This window comes from Epinephelus lanceolatus, chromosome 5 (genome assembly GCF_041903045.1).
Source record: "Epinephelus lanceolatus isolate andai-2023 chromosome 5, ASM4190304v1, whole genome shotgun sequence".
Lineage (NCBI taxonomy): Eukaryota > Metazoa > Chordata > Actinopteri > Perciformes > Serranidae > Epinephelus > Epinephelus lanceolatus.
In genome coordinates, this window is record NC_135738.1 from 3,600,332 (window position 1) to 3,622,761 (window position 22,430).

At 40.6% G+C, this 22,430-nt stretch overlaps 1 protein-coding gene and 1 long non-coding RNA gene across 2 annotated transcripts in view; one reads left to right on the forward strand and one right to left on the reverse strand.

Annotated features, from left to right (window-relative positions):
- Window positions 1–501: 501 nt before the first annotated feature.
- LOC117262823 (uncharacterized) lies at window positions 502–1,657 on the reverse strand. Its single transcript, XR_013491568.1, has 3 exons — window positions 1,587–1,657; window positions 1,299–1,475; window positions 502–615 (listed from the first exon to the last, which is right to left on the reverse strand). It is a non-coding gene; the product is annotated as an uncharacterized LOC117262823 (long non-coding RNA).
- Window positions 1,658–6,655: 4,998 nt separating this feature from the next.
- The window catches only part of LOC117262176 (ceramide kinase-like), a 31,180-nt gene continuing 15,405 nt past the window's right edge, over window positions 6,656–22,430 (forward strand). The window contains exons 1-6 of the mRNA XM_033634927.2: window positions 6,656–7,005; window positions 15,307–15,447; window positions 20,168–20,290; window positions 20,404–20,529; window positions 20,617–20,683; window positions 20,938–21,083. Of these exons, the coding sequence (XP_033490818.2) occupies window positions 6,870–7,005; window positions 15,307–15,447; window positions 20,168–20,290; window positions 20,404–20,529; window positions 20,617–20,683; window positions 20,938–21,083 (739 nt within the window). The 5' untranslated portion in view covers window positions 6,656–6,869. The remainder of the gene's footprint in view (window positions 7,006–15,306; window positions 15,448–20,167; window positions 20,291–20,403; window positions 20,530–20,616; window positions 20,684–20,937; window positions 21,084–22,430) is intronic.

A 22,430-nucleotide genomic window follows, 5' to 3' on the forward strand; every position in this document is an offset into this window, starting at 1 on the left:
ATCTTAACTCAAGGTGTTCTGTGCAAGCCGCCCCAGATTTTATTTAAGAAAACCTTAACTAGGACCTTAAGGAAAATCTTGCAACCTGCCCCAGAGGTTTAATCTCTTTCAGACCGTTTTAATAATCTGTTGCAGATGCCAAAAAAAACGTCAATAAATAATCAGCAATAATTTTAAAATAAAAAATGATCCCACTGCCTTTGTGCTGCGTTCAATGTTTCCCCACCCACGGGAGTTGTGAGTACTCTGATTTGAAACACACAAACATTAATTAAATGTAGCACGAGTGAAAACTAAGATGAACCCAGCAGACTGAGTTTGTAACGTCACTGCAACAAGTAGTTCAACTGCTGTGAAGGTAAAGTCAGGAATTTAAAATCAGTCTGATTTTACTGAGCAGCTGAAGGTTTGAGTTGAGATTTTATCGGCTCAAATTAATCTCATATCAAAGAAAAATGACTGAACCTGAAACACAATAAGCCTCTCATAGACACCTGAGACAAACTCCACTCACACTGAGGGAGAGAGCAGTGAGTGCAGCAGCAGCGCCCCCTGCTGACTCTGGATGAAGCAGCACAGCCTGGAACGAGACATCTTCTCTATCAGGGAGACGCTCTGGAAAATGTCAAAATAATATTCAAATGTCTTTGAAAACGTGGAGTTTGTCTTGTGTGTTCCCACTGATTAACCACAAAAAGTTACATAAATGTTTTTGTTTCTATCAAATAAAAACAAATAAATGAAAAGAAAATCTATAAAATTTGTTTTTCAAGAAATAAATTAAGTTAAATGAAGTATATTTATTTGTTGAGCACCATCACAGTCCTGGTTGCCAAACTGACCCTGACCCACTGTGTGTTGTTTTTTATGTGTGTGGTTTTATTTTGCAGGTATCAGTTTTCTGCGTTTTGGTTGTCAGTAATAAGTGATAAGCCTGTTTTAATGGATGATTAAAATGAACCTTGTGCTTTACAAAGACAGGTTAAATACAATTTAACCAAATAATCAAATAAAAGCAGATTTTATATTCACATAATTAATCAGCACTTTAACTCAGCTGTGACGCCTCTTATAAGCTTCACCTTAACTTCACACACTATTTGTATTTAAACAGTGACATCCATGTAAATATGTTTAAAATACACTTTACAGAAATGTGAATATATCCTTGAAATGTGATCATCAGTTCTGTTATTAAGAATAAATTTGAGGTACTTGCACTTTACTTGAGTATTTCTATTTATGCTACTTGATACGTCTACTTCACGACATCTCAGAGTGAAGTTAAATAATAATACCTGACATGATGTAGGACAGAACCCAGTGTTAAAGATTAAACCTATTTGTCTTGTGGCCGCTCATCCTCTGACTCCTTGCTGTATTTCAGATGTCTGTTAGCTGTTAGCAGCTCCACCAAAGAGACGTTCCTCCTCCAAACTTCTCAGATGGTTTTAAAGGTCTAGCGTGAAAGATTTCTGAGGATATATTGGCAGAAAGATAATAAGTCAGTTTTCTTCAGTGTATAATCACCTGAAAATAAGAATCGTTGTGTTTTCATTGCCTTACAATGAGATATTTATACCTACACATACTGTAGGAAGCAGGTCTTTGTCTGCAGAGATCACCATGTTGCACCGCCATGTTTCTACAGTAGCCCTGAGGAGACAAACCAAACACTGGCTCTAGATGGGATATTTGTGTTCTTGCGTCGGCCACCATAGTCGGCAGCCCCTCTGCAATGAGCAGCATCACAAAAACACTGATTTTTAACTTGAAATTAATTTATTCAGTGTTTTCACTGGTTTAAATCACCTGGAGTCTCATTTGTAAACATTGTGTATGCACAAAACATGGCCTGGATGAGGCGTACGCCACTTCCTGTTGGAGACTGGAAAATAGCGACACAGATGGTGAGGTGGAAGACTGATTTTAGAAACTGTCAAGTATTTTTGGCTTTTGTCCGTACGTACATTTTTAGTGTGGATCTGACGCATTGTTTTATAAATGAAACCCCAGGTGTTTTTGTTTTGGAGAGGGAGATACCTCTGCCGATAATTCAGCTTCTGGTGAAAACCACGTCAAGATCTTCAGGGGATAGTCATGATTTTTTGAAGCGGGGTTGTATGAGGTACTTATCAGTGTAGTACATACAGTAAATGTCAGTCGGTACGGCCCCAGATTGGAGAAACAGGCTGGAGTCTGAGCCAGACGTTAAGCAATACTGCTGTGGATGGGTCAGCAATAAAACAAACACCTTTTAAACACCTAGAAAAAGTCCCACCGACAACAATTACTGTCAGTTTAAGTGTACATCATATTGAGGGTATTGTTACCACCGTATCCATTCTGTCAGACAGCAATTAAAACTGAAGCCATTATACTGCTTTCATCAAAGCCAGACTCCATTGAGAAGAACGGTGATTTAACATTTATTATGTGACTTTGGCGTTTAAAAGACTTGATTCAGATTTACCAAAGTCACAAAACAACATAAGTGATGGGAGCAGCAGTAGACCAACAGCTCCCGTGTTCAGTGAGCAAAAATTACTGTTTTTCTCAGTCTGGTGGTTTTGATTGAGCATAAATGTGAAACTGAAGCTGCTAACGGCTTTCCCGTCTGAATGGCCTGTCCACTGTAGGTAAGACACTGACTATGGATAAGTACCTCATACAGCATGCTGAAGGAATTCTAACTAGAAGTTTCATCTGGTTGCAGTATGCAGTCCTCACCACTAGATGCCACTATATCTACACAGTGTTTCCTTAAAATAAAACCTTGAGGCCTAAAACAGAAAAATGATCCAATTTTTCCCAAAAAGGAAAATGATATAGCAAAGTTTGAGTGAATGGAAACTGATTTGTGTAACAGAACTTTTTTCTTGTCTTTCATAGCGACTTAATCGCACGCCTTTCTGTTTGTTGTTCTAACCACAACATTTGTTTATTGCGTTTTATATATTTATATATATAAGTATAGATCAGTAAGTGTTACTCTACACAGAGTAACACTTTAAGTAACAAACTACTCTCAAATGAAGGTACCTAGTAACACGTAATATATGACATTTTGAGAGTAACTTGCTCAACACTGCTGATGTAGTTAGGCCGTCCAGACACAGCTACAAAGAGAGACAGCTGATCCTAAACACCTGAACAAACTGTCTCCCACTCAAGGCCCACTTACTCTGTCTCTCTGGAGCTTTTAGCTGTATATGAGTTTGTTCAGTTGTCGTCAGGGGCGTTAATACAGACAGTGCAGGCTGTGTGTTTGCCCTGGGGCCCGTGATGTGGGGGGGCCATAGAGAGAGTGGGCCCTCCAACAATAGTCCTTTTTAGATAGGAACTGTGCAAATTTGCAGGAAAGCCCAATCAGTCTTTTTTCAGCATCGGCAGTATAAAAACAAAATCGGGGAGTGCAGCAAAATGCCGCCTGCCTACTTTTGTTCATACAGAATGAGCCTTTTTCGGGGCAATGGGGGGCGTGAGCAAGTAACAAAACGTGTAGCTCAGCGTGTGACGTAAACAGTGACGTGGGAGGGAAGCCGCGGCTGGTCAGTCCTTCGGCGATTCTCTCGTAAGTCGGCCCGTTCTTCACCGTCCCCGTCATCTGACAGTTAATGGCCTCTTCGTTTGCGAGGACAAGGAGGGCGCACAATTCCTTGTCTCCTCAGTTGCTCATCTTTACAGTGTCTGTCAGGTTTGTGTTTCCCTCTTGCTACTAGCTGCTCGCTAATTCCTGCTATCAGCTGTTTCCTGTTTATCCACCGCCAGTGGGTCGCACGTGCAGCGTCATCAACAGCTCCTCCCACAAGTCTTCAACAGCCCCTCCCGTGGCAGAAGGCCGCCTCGGTCTGTTTAAACTAAAAGGGTTCCTCCAATATGTCTACCCTACGAGGGGGAAAATTGGACACCTCGGATCAACTCGCCAATCCAGCTCTGTGTGTCTAAACGCGGCTCGTAACTTGCCGGCAAAACGGCCCAACATTCGCGGAAAATCTGGCAGTGTAAAAGGGGCTGAAGTGTTGGGCGCAGATTGGGCCCTGATGAGTGACTGCCACCTTGAAAATGTGTCCGTGTTCAAAGAAGAACTCTCATTAAATTAAAAACATTAGCTATATATGCCCTTGAAAAAAGGAAACCCATCTCCATCATGTTAATTTTTACTTTTTTTGTACACCAGTCAACAGCTTCTATAACACAATGACATGCTTATTCTGTAACTGTCAAAATAAAAAAATAAAAAAATAAAAAATAAATCAACTAATATTTTTCATTTTCTTTGGTATTTTTTGTTATATACAGATATGCAATGATGATTGCTGGGTAATATGAATGTTTATGTTATCCTGTGGCAAGTCTCTGATCATGTGACGAGATGATATGTGCACACTAGTGTGCACTAGGGCCTCTCTAACTCCCTTACACCACTGGTTGTCAGTAGATGTTCAAACTTTCCGTTATTATCAGTGATGGAGGAAGAATTCAGACCCTTAAAGTAAAAGTACTAAGACCATGATGTAAAAATACTCAGTTACAAGTAAAAGTCCTGCGTTGAAAAACTGTTACTGAAATTAAAGTCAGTAGCCTATGATCTGGAAAATGTTCAAAAAATAGAAAAATGTCTCCCGTGACTGTTTTACTAAAATAGATTATTGTTTTTCAATAATATTGTTGTTGGTTAAAGTGGAGCTGATGTTGAGCTTTGCTGAAAATGGCGTTTTAAAAAAATGTTTTTGGGGACGTGATGACGTGTGACGTGACTGACGACAGACGCATCAGATTTTTGATGCCTTCACGTGCTGTGTGAAATGTTGGAATTATGAGACTTTTAACAGCAACACAAACAACCAGTCAGTGAGAACTGGAATAATTCAGATCATTTTAAAAGATTATACATCAGTTTGATGAAGTGATATTTAAGTATTGTGAGCTCCTCCTTCATTTTTGGTTATTTTGCCTTTCACTTGATGTGCAACTTGATCTCATACTTTGTTTTATACTTTTGGACATATTTGTCTTTATAGAAGTTTAGAAGTTTTGACACCCAAAAATATTGATTTTAAACAAGTAATTCAATCTCAGCTTCATCTGTAGATGTGACTGTGATCATCCTTTTCATGATGTCCATTTGAGTTATGCATTCATTGTAAATATTTTGGCACTTTCATCCCAACGTTTGCCCCACTTAATACCTATTTATTGGCTTTATCTCGTGTATTCTTACCCCTCGCAGAAGAAATTTTTAAGAATATGTATGTCTGTGAAAGCTGTCTGTTTTGTTCTACCTTTATTTTCAGTTCCCAAAAATCTTAAACTTGGTTTTACACATATTTAATGTTAATTTATTCCAACAAACCTCATATTTTATTTTCAATATTTTCAATGAATATGCCATGTTTGAGACTTCTGAGAAGTTTTTGGGTATTTAGTTTATTTATGTGCACAGAAAGGACAGTAAGAGCTAATAAAAGGCTTAAACATCGTGCAGGAAAGGTTAGGAGCCAAAAACAGCTCATGAAGATACCTCTTAAATTTAAAAGCAATAATCTTACATAAAAAAGAAAAAGAAAAAAACAGATTGCAGAACTGATCATAATTGTTCTGTGTAATTTCACTAAATAGAGCTGACAGCAGGTTTTACGGGTTTGTGCACTTGAGCAGTTAATAATGTTAAAAATGTTGTCAAAATAAATTAAATATATTTCACACAGAATTTTCATGTGTTGAGGTCAGACTTTAATTTTTTTATGTGAGTGTCTAATTTTCTCTTAATACAGTTATTAATGTCACACAAACAGGCTTGAATAACAAATTTATGGACAAGATGTCTGTTCTGTTCTTTTTTTCATTTCCCCAAAATTAAATTCAATTCAATTTTATTTATAAAGCTCAGTATCACATATAACATTTTGAGAGGGCTTTACAGTACACGACATCCTTCTGTCCTTTGGACCTTCACAGCAGATAATGGAAAACTCCCCAAAAAAGTGGTTAACACTGTCGCCTCACAGCAAGACGGTTCCTGGTTTGAACCCTAGAGTGGGGGAGTCCTTCTGTGCAGAGTTTGCATGTTCTCCCTGTGTCAGCGTGGGTTTTCTCCAGGTGCTCCAGCTTCCTCCCACAGTCCAAAGACATGCAGGTTAATTGGTGACTCTAAATTGTCCGTAGGTGTGAATGTGAGTGTGAATGGTTGTCTGTCTCTATGTGTCAGCCCTGTGACAGTCTGGTGACCCCTGTGACCCCCAGCAGAATAAGTGGTTAGCCTACTGAAAATGAACATGTAAGGTATATCTTCTTCTTTGTCCTCAATAAAAAGAAAAAAAAAATACAGCTGTTTAAATTTGTATACAATTCCCTTAAACCTAAATAATCTCCTTCCAGTGCTTGAGAAATGATTTGAAATATCTAACAGTCCCGAATACTGAAAAGCTTCCCAGCGAAAAAATAAAATAGATAAATAAATAAACAACTTTTTAGATATGGATTCAATTTATATTTTAATCTGAGCGTGTATTTTTCTGTTAATAAAGTCCATGATGTCACAAACGGGGTTGAATATCAGTGCGATCGCAACATGGGGAATAACGGAACTTTAGGATAGTCAGAGTTTTCTGGCAGCACCTGAACGCACCACTAGACTCCTCCTACTTCCGGTAAGAAACCGCTATCCGTCAGAAAAAACATCCCGAGCTGAAATCCGCTACACGGACACACTTCTCCCGACACCACCGCGGTCTGGTTGTTATTTTACGGGGTTTGTAGCCTCTCCGGACACACAGAGAGAACATGCCCGCACTGAGGTAACCGTCCCCGGGCCGCTGCTGCCTCCTCAGCCGGCTGAAGGACAGGAGCAGGACGGACAGACCCAGATGGAGAGGCCGGGCAGGCTGCTGCTGCTGTCCGAGCTCCGCGTCAGAAACGCGGCGTACGATGTGAGCCTGAGCCGGTCCCTGCTCACCTGGAAGAGACGGATCTCCAGCCCGGTGTACCACCCGTTCAGACCCAGTAAGACCCGGATAGATAATATGTCTGTTTATGTCCATGTGTCTCTGAGTTACCTCTCTGTCTGTCGGCCCTAAACACACCGCGACATCCTGTGTGATAAACAAAGGACAGACAGAGGACATGTTGGACACAGTGTCCGGACCTGCACACAACACACTCGTTAATGGACTTAACAGACATGAAGCAATCCGGGCTGTAACAATGAGTGAGACATGATATATCCGGTTACACAACACACATCATCGAGTCTGACACACGATATATGGAGGTCACAGGAAGGCTGCAGGCAGGGGGGGGGAGGAACAGCACGAACCAAACCTCATACATTTTTTACAGGATTTTAAAGTCAGACTGATGTGGAGAAACAGAGGAGCCTAAATATGTTCGAGGAACTAAACCATGATATTTCACAGTTCTCAGGGCAGATGTGGAAGCACAACTGTAGCTCAGTAGTTGAGGTATTTATACTTCACTTGTGTTCTATGTTACTTTATACTTCTAGGTTACTACAGGTCAGAGGCAAATAATGTACTTACTACTGCAGAACATCTGTCTGACAGCTGGAGCTCACTTTGCAGATTCAGACTGTTAAAGCTCCAGTTTGTAGGTTTAGGGCGACATATTGGCAGCAATGGAATATAACATGATAAGTCGCTGAGTCGCTGTGTTCTTTTACCTTAGATTGAGCAGTTTATAGGAAGCGAGTCCTCGTCTGCGGACTCTGCCATGTTTCTACAGTAGCCCAGAATGGACAAACCAAACTTTGGCTTTTGTGTCAGCCTTGAAGCTAATTTTCATAGTGGCCAAACGGTTAAACAACTCCTGAGTCCATCACATGATGCCTTGAGGCTAGGGGAGGGTGATATGGTCCTTACGTAATTACACTATATTTCAGGGTATTTTTGGGATAAAAATATTTGTGACGATATGACAAATTAGTAAAACAAAAACTAAGTGTAGTTTTACAGTTTGCTTCAAATATTCAGTAAAAACTAAAGAAAAATAATCTCTCATTTCTTTAGTTTGTGAACAACAACAGTAACTCAGAGTGAGATTCAGAGTCTGTTACAATATTAATAGTTCAACTAAATAAAATCTGACACTAATTACACATTTAAACAGCTCCCAAATGCAAAAAGTGTCCCCTGGGATCTATATATATAAATCAACAGCTGATTTTCTTCTTTTAGTAAAATAGTAAAATCCTAAATGATTGTTTTTTCCACCTGGACCTTTATGCTCTGCCATTTCTCCTCTAATCATCAGGCTGTAACCTGTGACAGGCTGTTATGATACCACAACTATCACACAGTCACATATAGGTTTCTATCACCAAAGGTTTATGACAAAACCAGAGAGGAGAGGGAGAGACGCTGTGCTGCTGCCAGAGGAGCCGCTGAATGAGTTCCCTCTGAGCGCTAAGAGAAGTAAAACATTCAGGACGCCACAGTTTATTCCACACTACTGAAGCTGCTCCTCTTTTTGGAACCACCGCACAGCCGGTAATAGTTTCGCTTTTAGTCATTCTTGTTGTAGCCGTGGGTAACAGTATGACGTCAATATGTGAACAAGTATCACAATATGAATTTTTAATTTATTAAAAATCATACTGGTATTAAAGTGAATGAGATAAGATGGCACACCCCTACCTGGGGCTCAAGAAGACTATTTTCTGTTGACTAACATTGTGAAAGAGACGCTTGTAGGTCAGTAGATCAGTGGATGATTTTTTGAGTTTCACAGTTTGTGATGACTCGTTTCAATAGCAGGTTTAAATCCATTCTGTCTGAAAATATCTGGAAAGTCTAGAAGAGCCGCAAGATTCAGTTATTTTATTTCCATTCACGTTAGCAGAGAGCTCAACTGGAAATGGCTGGCTGCGCTGGTGGCAGTCTCATAGTGTACTGCTCCTTTTGCTTAAAGGCTGTGACTGCTCTGTTTGCTTTCTCCATCATAATAATCTCTGCAGTGAGTCGATGAGTGAAATATCAGTGGGTTTGGTTTCAGGAGGTGAGGAGTTTATCTTCAGGAGCTCTGCAGTGAACACTGAACTGTCCCTCCTGTTTGTTCTTTAAGGACACTCACTGTGATAACTGTTACTGAACACTGTGTTTCCTCGAAGATTCAGCTTCCTGAGAGTGTTTAGGTTGACAGTGGGTTTTCAAGGTGCAGATAAAGGTCCATTAATCTGTGGAGCTTGTGATGAAAGAAGTGCTTTGAGGGTATTTGGTAAAATATTGATTAGATCTAACTTTATTGTCACTGCACAAAGTTCAGGTCAGAGACAACAAATGCAGTTCAGCATCTAACCAGAGGTGCAAAAAGCAGTGAAGTGCAGAGTAATAAACAGAATAAACAGTAATGTGTAGAACTAGAAAGGAGAGCGCAGACCTCTGTCAACGCTCCAGTCTTCTATGACATGCAGATCTGCACAACTACAGTATGACTGGATATGTAACGAGTGCTCCCGCTTTTTGTAAGAAGTTTAAGCAGCTACACGTGAAGGCCACCGCAGAGGATAACTGATAGCCCTGAATGTGGACTGTGATGTGGAGTAATCGTATTTCTGTGATCAGCTGCTGAACTTTGCCGCCGTCGTCTGGGCCTAGTTGTTAAAAAAGAAATTAAATCTGGATTAGAATGATCCAGATTTGTAAATCCCATGTTTTGCTGTCCAGGATCAGATAATTCATTTCACCTTTCTGCCGGTTTTTCAAAGCAACATTGGACTGAATCATTCTGATCCAGATCATGTAGTTATTCCACAGGCTAGTTAATAACATGTCGGGCAGGAAATCCAAAGTGTGGGATCATTTTGAGAAGGTGAAGGACGAACCCAAGGTGATATGTAAACTCATCTTCATTGGTCGACTACAAACATGACGTATCATCTGAAACATGGAAGTAGCTACATGCCCATTAGCCCACAGCGTCATTAACAGGCGGCTCGCTCAGTGTGTGACGTGCACTTGGAGATAAAATATAGGCCTATATTAATGAAGGTTCATTAGCACGGTTTTGTATTTCTCTGTAATGTAGCACAGTGTTAACAATGTTACTGATACTATTCTTTCTCACACCTTCAACTCAAACCACCAAAATATATCATTTAATCATTACATTCATATCAGAAATATGCAGGAGACTAGTCCATTGATGTATCAGTACATGACAGTGGAATAAATATAAGGGCAAAGTGTATGAAGATTAAAAAATGGATAAATAAAAATGAAAAGAATACTATTAGTAATAATAATAATAATAATAATAACAATATTCTTTAGTAATAGTGCACTTTTAAAAACCTCCAAGTGTAAATGTCTCATATTTAGACTCTGTGTTCGTCCAGGTGTGTCCTGAGAGTCAGACAGGTGAGCTGCGTTCAGGAACGTGACAGTTTGAATATTAAAAGCAGCAGATCAGAGGCTGTCTCAACATGCGCTATGACTGCAGCTGAGGCAGCCTGCAGTCATAGAGTCACAGATTTATTTACACTGCTGGAGGTTTCTGAAGGTAAAGATTAGCTTGACCTTTGAAGAAACAACAGCATTTCAAGCTCTGTGACTTTCTTTTAACTGAGAAGCATCCTGGGAGTTGTAGTTGACTTCTCATCCTCAGTATTTATGTCCACAGGCGTGTAGCTTTCAATTTATTTCTTTTCTTTCTTGAGCAATCAGATGTTTTTCTGGCACAGCTGTTCATCTTTAGTGAACCAGCAGCGTTTCCTGTCTGTTAAAAAGTGTCAGCGCCTTCACGTTATCTCTGTCACGGGTTTCTCTCGGGTGATCACAGTCCAGCTGTTTGTGTTGTCATGGTGACGACAAACAGCCGCTGAGACAGGAAGCAGTGTGTTTGTGTCGTGATTGTGTTTCAGGTGTGAATCTTTAATGTCTGACCTGCTTCCTGTCTGCTGCTGCTGATGATTATAAAATGTTAGTTTAAGAGCACATATGAAGAAGACAAACAGTATAACATTAATTACATGTTGTCTGTATGTTAGTAAACCAGTGGGGCAGTATTATATTGACATTTACTTCCTGTTTGCTGCTCACACACATGAAATGGGGTATAATAAGTAGATCAAACAGCTGTTTTAAACTGTTCAGATGTCATCACATCGAATAAGATCAAGAAAAAAGACACCAATAAAACAAAGAATGATAATTATATTTTAAAGTGCAACTTTCAGATACTCTCTTTCAACTAATCGAAATATACTTAAGTGCAATATTGCAGTCTTTTCCTACGTGTTTATTGCTAACGGTTAAGTGTGTAAGATTTAGGGGGATTTAGTGGCACCTAGTGGTGAGGGTTGCAGTTTGCAACCAGCTGAATCTTCTCGTAGTTAGAATTCCTTTGGTGTTCATTGATCAGGAGGTTTTAATTGGCAGCCGTATTATCCACAGAGGTCGCCTGCTCTCCAGAATAAACAGATCTGGTGATTAAGACTGAGTAAAGCAGTTTTAAGTTACAATCAGTGTTTTTCTGATGCTGGTTGGCACGTCAGAGACGGGTTGCTAGCATAGCACCTGCTGTGTGCTCACTTATTTTCTGATCCAGACACTGAGAAGGTTTTCAGCTGGAGCCAAATTATCTGCAGAGGTGTCTTGTGCCAAAACAAACCAGGTGATTTAAACCAGTAAAACACTGAATGAATTAGTTTTATGTTATAAGTCAGTGTTATGCTGGAGACACACAAGATAGGCACGACCTTTTTAAACCGTGCCACTGCCCTCGTGCTAACATCCTGTATGTTGGCATAGATACAGCCAATAGACGGCGCTAGAGGGTGGAGTCAAAAGTTTCAGACAACAACAAACGAGGCAACGATGGAGGAGGTTGTGATATTGTACCTTTAAAAGGAGGCAGCGTTATAGATGGCAGTAGTCTGTGAGGCCATTAAATACATCCCCAATGTGTGGATGGAGAATTCTTTTCACTGTATTTCCAATTTGTTGTGTTACGCCATTATTTAAATTCTTTAAAATTCTCCCATGGTCATATCTCGCTGAAATGGTGCCACACTGCGCCCACGATCTCCGGTGGTTCTGCTGTGTTTGGTCCATTTCCAAAAGCTTTCAGAGAATGTGCACAAATTCGGACGAAATAAACTAGGGATGCAGGATAATATTGGTACGTCATCAGTATTGGCCAATAATGAAATATTAGAATCAGCCAACATGCTTTTTAGGGCGTCTGCGGCTCAGAGGTAGAGCGGGTCGGTATCCTTGGGCAAAATGCTGAACCCCACAAAGCTCCTGGATGTTGTTCTATCACTGTGTGAGAGCGTGTGAATGATTAGTAGGTGGGACCATGTCAAAAAATCAGTGTTTCCGCTGCTCTCGTCACAGAGGGGCCGCTAACTACAGTGGCTGATGCAAAAACTCCAATGTTCCTATCTAGACCTGCCCCTTGTGTAGATATATACAGCTCATTCTAAGGTAACAAAAACACAACAAGACATTTTGTGCAGCTGTGTTGTGTATGAAGAAAAAGGCTTCACGTGATAATGTGATATCCACTGCGCTAACATTTATTAAACTGAGCTAAATTTAAAAAGTACTAAAATTTACTTTACAAACCTGTTTTTACACTCTATTTTAGTTATTAAACTAAGAACATTTTAATGCCTTCTGTTAGTGTCGGGGCTCCGCACGGTGGAGGACCACCACAGTTCGCTCTCTGCACTAAAACACTGAGGTGGAGGGTCTCCTGGGTGACCTCTGATCTGTGGAGTGTTTGGTAACGGTCTGGTTCTCCTGCAGGGTTTTGTGTCCCTTCGTTCCCTCGTCGACCAGACTCAGGTAGGAGATTTAGCTCCCACAATGCAGTGGGCCACCTCCACCTGCCCGGGTGCAGGTTTAGTTATTGTGGTGCTGCTGTTTAAAAACATGTTTCTGTGTTTGATGGCTGAACTATGACTCAACCTGCAGTTATGTTCCAAAATGATGAAAGTAAATCAGGCATCTTAAATATTTATCTTAAAATCTTAACAAAGAAACTGGCTGTGTTCAGTCTGAATTCTGTTAATGTTAGCTTTAATTTCATTTATGAGTCTCCAAACTCACATTTTGGAATAAAACTCTTGTTTTCAGAGACGTAAATGGTGTCAGCTTTGTTGCTGTTTTCCATCAACATCCAGCAGAAACATGCTTCTTCCCCTCGCTGCTCCTGGTTAGTGTTTGTAGTGTGGCTGAGTAGTTTCAGTGCCTCTGCTGTAGTTTGTTCAGTTTGTCGATTCATGTGCTGCTGCTTTCAGAAAAAAATCCTATTTAATCAAATGTTCTTTGAAGAATAGGGTTTTTTTTGTAAGAGTGAGATGTTCAGACGGACGTTGAACTCATGTTTGCGTGGTAAACCTGCAGCTGCAGTCAAGACATTGTTAGCTTAGCTTAGCATAGCAGCTGTTGTTTTTACAGTTTGCTCTCTTTCTGCCGTATTAAGATGTTTTAATCTGTCATTAAACAAACTACACAATAACACAGCTACATATTAACCAAGAAAACACACAACACAGGTTCAATTCAACGTAAAACATGGACACACAAACTGTAAACAGCCTTAAACTGACTCGCAGGATTAAAACACCAAGAGTTAAATCAGCTCCTGTCAGTCCTCTTTATATCGCCTGTTTCCCCCTGACAGTCTGGGTTTGAATGTTCTTACATATTTTATTATCAAATCTATTAATGATGATAGCAGTCTGAATAGAGAAACAAGCATTACACAAAGTGGTGATGTAATCGCAGGGTAAGTGGTTCGATCCATGGCTCCTCTGGTTCACATGTCAAGTCAGAGTGTCCTTGAGGGACACACTGAGACCAAATTACACATTGTAGAAGGCTTTTTATTAAAGCAGTCTGCAGCTGTAATATTTAGGCTGATGTTTATGAGAATTAAAAGCCTATAAACGTTATAATATCAATGTTCTTCCTTTAAGTAACCTGGTGAATACATTTTTAAAACCATGAAAACCTTTTTCTTGCTCACAAAGTGTATTTATTAAAGACATAAATCAAAGAAAGATCAGTGTGACATGTAATATGACCTAATAAGAATAAAGACCATAAAATCTAGGACATGAAAATTAAATAAGATTGCAATAAAAACACTACGAGACATAATAGATAGTTTGTAATTAAAATATAATTTGCACGCCATTTAAGGTGCTTTTAGTCTCGACCTGGGAATTTCAAATAACCACCAGCACCTTCATGACAACAATAGCCGTGGCCAGCGGCGTTATGTTTTCGGGTTGTCCTTCCATCCTTTCATATGTCTGTCTGTACGCCTGTCGATACGTACGTATGTCTGTCCCATTCTCAAACATGATATCTCAAAAACACCTTCAGGGTCTTTGGACTGAACAATCAAGTGATTAGATTTTGGTGGTCAACGGTCAAGGTCACTGTGAACCTGCATCCTTGTCATTCTTGTGAACATGATATCTCAAGAATACCATGAGGGAACTTCTTCAAATTTGGCACAAACATCCACTTGGACTTAACAATGATTTTGGTCATGATTGGTCAAATGTCAAGGCCACTGTGATCAGTTTCATCTCGTGAATGTAACATCTCAAGAACACCTTGAGGTTTTACCTTCAAATTTGGCACAAACGTTCACTTAGATTCAAGAATAACTTGATTAGAATTTAGTGGTCAAAGGTCACCGTGACCTCACAAAACATGTTTTTGGCCATAACTCAAGAATTCATACACTGATTATGACAAAACTTCAGACAAATGTCAAACAGGATAAAATAATGAAGTCGTGACATTTTATATCCAAAAGGTCAAAGATCAACTTTACTGTGACATCACCATGTTTTAACATTACTCCAGGAACAGAAGGGGAGACATTTGGTCAGATACTGAATTGGTGACTCTAATCTTGAAACTGTGCTGATTGTATAGATCTTCTGTGTGAAGCATCCATGTTTTCACTGACATGGATGGAAACTGTGAGTGCAACATGACTGGTGTGTGGAGGGAAAATGTCAGTCTGATTTCAAATGACGTTTAGTTTCTTCTGGTTTAGACCCTGAAAGTTCTGCTTTCACTTGGGCTCATCCAAGATTACAGTTCAGACATTCAAAACCAAAAACAACTCTTGCACAATCCCAGCTGAACTGTTTCTTCTTGTGTTGTTCTCGTTTGGTTCAAGTTCAGGTTTCAGTTCATTTCTTAAAATATCACATGAAACTTGAAACTTGTGATGCATTCATGTGCAGTAGAGAGGCTCTGAAATATCTGGCCTTCAAACAACTAACAAGCTGTGGGTGTCTGTGTGTGTTTGCAGGTGTGTGTCACAGTGTGTCAGTGTCAGAGATCATCTCTGTCAGAGAGGAAGAGGAGGAAAACAGCAGCAGAGGAAGAGACGATGGCAGCTGGAAAAAGATCAAGGAGAGAGAAGGAAAGGACTGCAGGCAGGCCTTCACAGGTAAACACATCTGGAAACACAGTAACATAACATCTGGAAACATGCCCGTACATGCACCTGGAAATATACATGAAAGCACTGGAGGCACAGGAGAAAAACATCTGGAAATACACCTGGAAATATAGTAAGCACACCTGGAGGAACAGTAACAAAACATCTGGAGACATGCCTGTACACGCACCTGGAAACATACATGAAAACACACCTGGCAACAGATTACAACACATCTAGAATCATACCTGGAAATATCATAACCACACCTGCAAACAGTACAATAACATCTGGAAACACATCTGTACACTTACCTGGAAACATACATGAAAACACACCTGGAAACACAGTAACAAATCCCCTGTAAATAAACATGAAAACACGCCTGGAGGCACAGTAAAATAACATCTGGAAGTACTGTAAAAAAAAAAAAAACACATCCGTACACGCAGCTGGAAATATACATGAAAACACACCTGGAAACAGACTGAAACACATCTGGAATCACACAGTAAAATATATCTGGAAACACAGCTGAAAACAGAAAATACAGGAACACACACTTGTAAATACAGTTAAAAAACTTCTGGAAATATCTGTACACACACCTGGAAATACACGTGAAAACACAACTGGAAATGCACCTGGAAGCACAATACACAGATGCTGAAATTGGGTTTAACACCAGGAAACATACCTCGAAACTCATTAAAACACACCTGGAAACACTGACAAGTGCAACGAATAAAAATGGAAACACAGTTAAAAAAAAAAAAGAACCCTTCTGGAAACACATTAGTCCATGCACGAGGAAACATAACATGGTATCACACCCAGGAACAGATTAACAACACAGCCTGATTACTTACTTTGGTAGAAGCGTAAATATCAAGGAAAAATGACCGAATCAACAAAATCTGTAAGTCGACAAATTTGGGACAACAAAAGACAACAAAACAGGAACTAAAAGTTGTTGTTTTGAGCCAAGACAATTTTCGGAAAATTTGCGACCCCTACCTGCTGGTGAAGATAAGTGAGGAGCCAGCATCATGTGACGATATAAAACAGCCTGTAAAACAAATAATTCAACAATTATGAATCACCGAATCCACGAGAGGTCCTTGAGCCTACAGTCATAAATGTGCACACAAAATATTAGGCTGATAGGTCCAGTAGTTTAGCTGCGGACAGAGAGATACACATACTCACCCATGCACACACATGAAGAAACACATGATCCCCACATGGCGGACATAAGAAACTTGAAGCACACTAAACACACTCGTTAACACACCTGGGGTCCGTTTCTCAAAGCAGGTTTAGTGAAAACTCAGAGTCTGTTAACCCTGAAATGAGGGAAACTCTGAGTTTTCCGTTTCAAAAAGGGAGGTAACTCAAACCAGAGAAAGAGGGGTAACTCTAGCCTGTTTCAGAGAGAGAGGTAACTTAAGCTCTCGGTCAGTTACCATAGTAACACACTCTATGAACCTAACCTGGTCGGGACCAGGTTTTTCTCAATGAACCTCGAGTATCTCTCTGTCTCCGCCCTCTTTCAGAGCCACACACTCATTCATTCAGTCAGCAGGCAAGTTTTGGCGTAGCCTAGTTCTGCCGTCTGTCATTTAAAAAAAAAAAAAATCAGAGTCAGTATATTAGAAGTCCATGTAGGCACAGTAGGTGCCGACTTTTTTCACTAACATGGCATGTCCTTTAGATAACGATCCCGTGGATGAAGGTGCAGCATTACTGCGCAGAGAATTAAATATTCGTCAGGAGATGGTTATCAGACCGCGGATAGATGTTTTAGCATTTCCACACAATTATCTTTTTGAGCGGTACCATTTCACGTCACAGTCCATCATCTACATACACAACCTAATCCGTCCTTACATCTGCAACATTACCAATCATAGTCATGCTCTCACATCCCAGCAGACATTGTGTGTTGCGCTGTGTTTCTTTGCAAATGGAAGTTTTTTGTACAATGTCGGAGACGCTGAGCACTTGAGTAAGGCAGCTGTATGCAGGGTGGTCAGAAAAGTGTGCTCGTTTTACGGGCATCTGCCTTCTTTCTGTTGGCTGAGTAGAAGTCTGTGTTAGTTTAAATAGGCTTAATTATTTAACAGAACATGATATAGATGAGAAGACATTTACAGTACAGGCCAAAAGTTTGGACACACCTTCTCATTCAATGCGTTTTCTTTATTTTCATGACTATTTACATTGTAGATTCTCACTGAAGGCATCAAAACTATGAATGAACACATGTGGAGTTATGTACTTAACAAAAAAAGGTGAAATAACTGAAAACATGTTTTATATTCTAGTTTCTTCAAAATAGCCACCCTTTGCTCTGATTACTGCTTTGCACACTCTTGGCATTCTCTCCATGAGCTTCAAGAGGTAGTCACCTGAAATGGTTTTCCAACAGTCTTGAAGGAGTTCCCAGAAGAGTTTAGCACTTGTTGGCCCCTTTGCCTTCACTCTGCGGTCCAGCTCACCCCAAACCATCTGGATTGGGTTCAGGTCCGGTGACTGTGGAGGCCAGGTCATCTGCCGCAGCACTCCATCACTCTCCTTCTTGGTCAAATAGCCCTTACACAGCCTGGAGGTGTGTTTGGGGTCATTGTCCTGTTGAAAAATAAATGATCGTCCAACTAAACGCAAACCAGATGGCATGTCGCTGCAGGATGCTGTGGTAGCCATGCTGGTTCAGTGTGCCTTCAATTTTGAATAAATCCCCAACAGTGTCACCAGCAAAACACCCCCACACCATCACACCTCCTCCTCCATGCTTCACAGTGGGAACCAGGCATGTGGAATCCATCCGTTCACCTTTTCTGCGTCTCACAAAGACACAGCGGTTGGAACCAAAGATCTCAAATTTGGACTCATCAGACCAAAGCACAGATTTCCACTGGTCTAATGTCCATTCCTTGTGTTTCTTGGCCCAAACAAATCTCTTCTGCTTGTTGCCTCTCCTTAGCAGTGGTTTCCTAGCAGCTATTTGACCATGAAGGCCTGATTGGCGCAGTCTCCTCTTAACAGTTGTTCTAGAGATGGGTCTGCTGCTAGAACTCTGTGTGGCATTCATCTGGTCTCTGATCTGAGCTGCTGTTAACTTGCGATTTCTGAGGCTGGTGACTCGGATGAACTTATCCTCAGAAGCAGAGGTGACTCTTGGTCTTCCTTTCCTGGGTCGGTCCTCATGTGTGCCAGTTTCCTTGTAGCGCTTGATGGTTTTTGCGACTCCACTTGGGGACACATTTAAAGTTTTTGCAATTTTCCGGACTGACTGACCTTCATTTCTTAAAGTAATGATGGCCACTCGTTTTTCTTTAGTTAGCTGATTGGTTCTTGCCATAATATGAATTTTAACAGTTGTCCAATAGGGCTGTCGGCTGTGTATTAACCTGACTTCTGCACAACACAACTGATGGTCCCAACCCCATTGATAAAGCAAGAAATTCCACTAATTAACCCTGATAAGGCACACCTGTGAAGTGGAAACCATTTCAGGTGACTACCTCTTGAAGCTCATGGAGAGAATGCCAAGAGTGTGCAAAGCAGTAATCAGAGCAAAGGGTGGCTATTTTGAAGAAACTAGAATATAAAACATGTTTTCAGTTATTTCACCTTTTTTTGTTAAGTACATAACTCCACATGTGTTCATTCATAGTTTTGATGCCTTCAGTGAGAATCTACAATGTAAATAGTCATGAAAATAAAGAAAACGCATTGAATGAGAAGGTGTGTCCAAACTTTTGGCCTGTACTTTATGTGTGTGAAAACAGCATTATGTTGGGGATAAAACAACTGCACAGTCAAACAGCCACTTAATATTTACTTTACAATGTAAAACATGATCAAAATGAGGTACCCCCATGAGGTTATGCCGAGGTCTTACCTGTTTGAACAATGTTTTTATATTTCATCCTAAACTGCTGCCAAGTGCGCTTCTCCCCCGCGGGACTGCACCTAAATGAAATAAATTAATAGGCTACCATTCAAGCAGTTTTCCCCTGTAATATTATTGTGATTGCAAAGGACTACATTTAAACTTATGCATTCTCCCACGCCGTCTCCCTCTCTTTTGCAGCTGCAGCGGTGTTGCACTTCTTTTTGAAAACGTGTGCAAACCCGCAGCATGAGCGCATTAAGATTTCTAATTCTGGTGGGGTGAAAAACGCAGCCCTCCCCGTCCCCGTTGCCATGGTGACTCGTCGAGTCGGGGCTCCATTGATGCTGGCTTTTTATAGTCGTAGTGCACGCGCTTAACTCCAGGTGAAACTACTCCGAGTTGATTAAACTGATTCAAATCAGCTGTTCTGGAACCGGAAACTCAGAGTTTCCTATCTCAGAGTAGATCAACTCAGAGTTCAGGATTTGACTCAGAGTTTGTTGAACCTGCTTTGTGAAACGGACCCCTGTACATACAGTAAACCGATCTGTAAACACAAACATGTGACCACACGTGTGTTAACTGTGGATCACTACCTGAATGAAGCAACATGTGACCTGGATATTCTGGAAATATTCTGATAACCTGGGTGACTTTTTCTATAGTTCCTTCACAATAAAAGCATTTTATTGGCTCAGAGGCTGAATGTTTTCAATGTGAAGCAGCCAATCAGAACAGTTCATGATCTGAATTTAGTCCCGAGTGAATCATTAAGTGGTTATAAAATAAAAATGTAACTTGTATCTGTTTGTGTCTGTTGTCTTTCAGTGTTGTATGTGGAGAGGTGTCAGCAGCACCGCTGGCGGTGTGCTGAGGTCACCTTCACGTGTCCAGAGGGGGCGCTGTGTCAACGCTGGGTCAACAGCATCAGAGAGCAGCTCGCAGCTATCAGTACGACTTCACGCAAACATGCACTCGCAAACATGCACTCGCTAACACACACTTGCTAACATGATTGTTGCCAGAGATCATCATCGTTGTTATTTTTTTGTTGTTATTTATAGCCAGCAGACCAAAACACCTGCTGGTCTACATCAACCCATTTGGCGGGAAGAAACAGGGAAAACGCATCTACGAGCAGAAGGTCGCCCCGCTGTTCGCCCAGGCAGGCATCTCCACGCATGTCATCGGTACGTCCCGTATCACTCACTTCCTGTTCTCGGGCTTCCTGTATCAGGGATTTTACATCTAATGTTTCTGTTTGTTTGTTGTCATAGTGACGGAGTACGCCAATTATGCAAGGGATCACCTGAGGATGGAGGCGGAGCTGAAGAAGTTTGACGGGTGAGAGTTTGGTTCCTTCACTGACAGAGTTCAAATGAATTATTACATCACACAGAACAAATATCTGCAGGATGGCTAAAACAGATGAACCGCCAAAATAAAAGCACAACAGAGAAGACATCTGTCAGGAAATGTGTTTTTTTTTTTTTTTGTAAGAGAACAAAAAGCTGTCGTACCCTGTAATGGAACTACAGTTTAAACAGACGCTCAGTTTTGTTTCACTTTTTAAGCTCCTGCTGTTTCACATGTCACAGGGTGGTGTGTGTCGGAGGGGACGGCATGTTCAGTGAGATCATTCATGGGCTGATCTGGAGGACGCAGATCGACGGTGGCGTAGATCCAAACTGTCCAGAGGAAACGCTGTTTCCCTGCTCGCTTCGTATTGGAATCATTCCTGCAGGTCAGAAACACTGACGTGACAATCTGACATACTGCTCTTTTTTTATTTTATTTTATTTCTACAATCCATCTGATGCTGGTTTTGTTTCATCACTGTAGCCAGTATCTCACTATCACTATCTTCATTCATTTCTATCTTCTTTAAGAAGCTACAAATTATATTTAGCCACAAAATAAATCTGAAAAGCTGCAAATCAGATCAGAAGCACAGAGAGTTGTTGACTAGAGATGATACGCTGTTTCATGGTGGTCACTTCCTGTCAACGTTACAGATCAGAAGTACAGAGAATTGTTGACTAGAGATGCCACGCCGTCTCATGGTGGTCACTTCCTGTCAACGTTACAGATCAGAAGTACAGAGAATTGTTGACTAGAGATGACACGCTGTTTCATGGTGGTCACTTCCTGTCAACGTTACAGATCAGAAGCACAGAGAATTGTTGACTAGAGATGATACGCTGTCTCATGGTGGTCACTTCCTGTCAACCAGCAGGCTATTAGAGCGTTGCATATTGGAAGTAGCTGCCTGTTTCAACTCTGCTTGTTGTGAATGTTTGGTCTGAACTAGGCTTTAGAGTTCCCCGCCCAGATGAGTTCTAGAGGAAATCCCCCTGTATGGGTTCTTGATAGCACCCTTAGAAAGTGGAAGGGTCCTGGAAAGTACCCTCAGAGCAGTTGTGGGTGGAAGCTTTACACAATAGAATGGTTCTCTGTAGAACCTCCCTCAGTCCCTTTCCACCAGATTAGCTCCGGCTCTTGAACTGGTTCTGTTCAGGGCTTTTGGTGCTATGTAGTGAACCAGCCCACATGTCCCAACAGTTTTGATTAGAACCATTGTAATCAAGCATGCATCATCAACCGAAACAATTTGTTTTGGTCGAAATGCCCTGAATGGTTCAAACTTAGGCGCGTGCTGGGTAGAACCTTTCCCATACATTTTTAGGTATAACCTTTTACGTTAGGTTCAAGGTTGAGCCCTCTGACAGACACCTGTAAATGTACAAATCTATAATAATAATCAGTCAAATATTGTTTTATAACAGTTCAAGGTTGTAAATAATTTATTTTTACTATTGATACACAAATGCAGCAGAAAAAAATCAGAAATAAAACCGTAACACATGTAAAGAGATTTTATTCCAACTCGTTTTTGTGTCTTTTTTATTCAAAGTCTGTTTGTTTGTAAATCACTGAAACAAATCAGTGAAAATGTTATTTCATGGTCTACAGACAGGAAGTAACAAGATACTGCGTGAAAGCTCATCATCAGAACTATGAACTGGTTTCTCAGCTCGTCACCACATGATGTATAAATAAAGTTATGTTACTATTAATAAAACATTCAGAC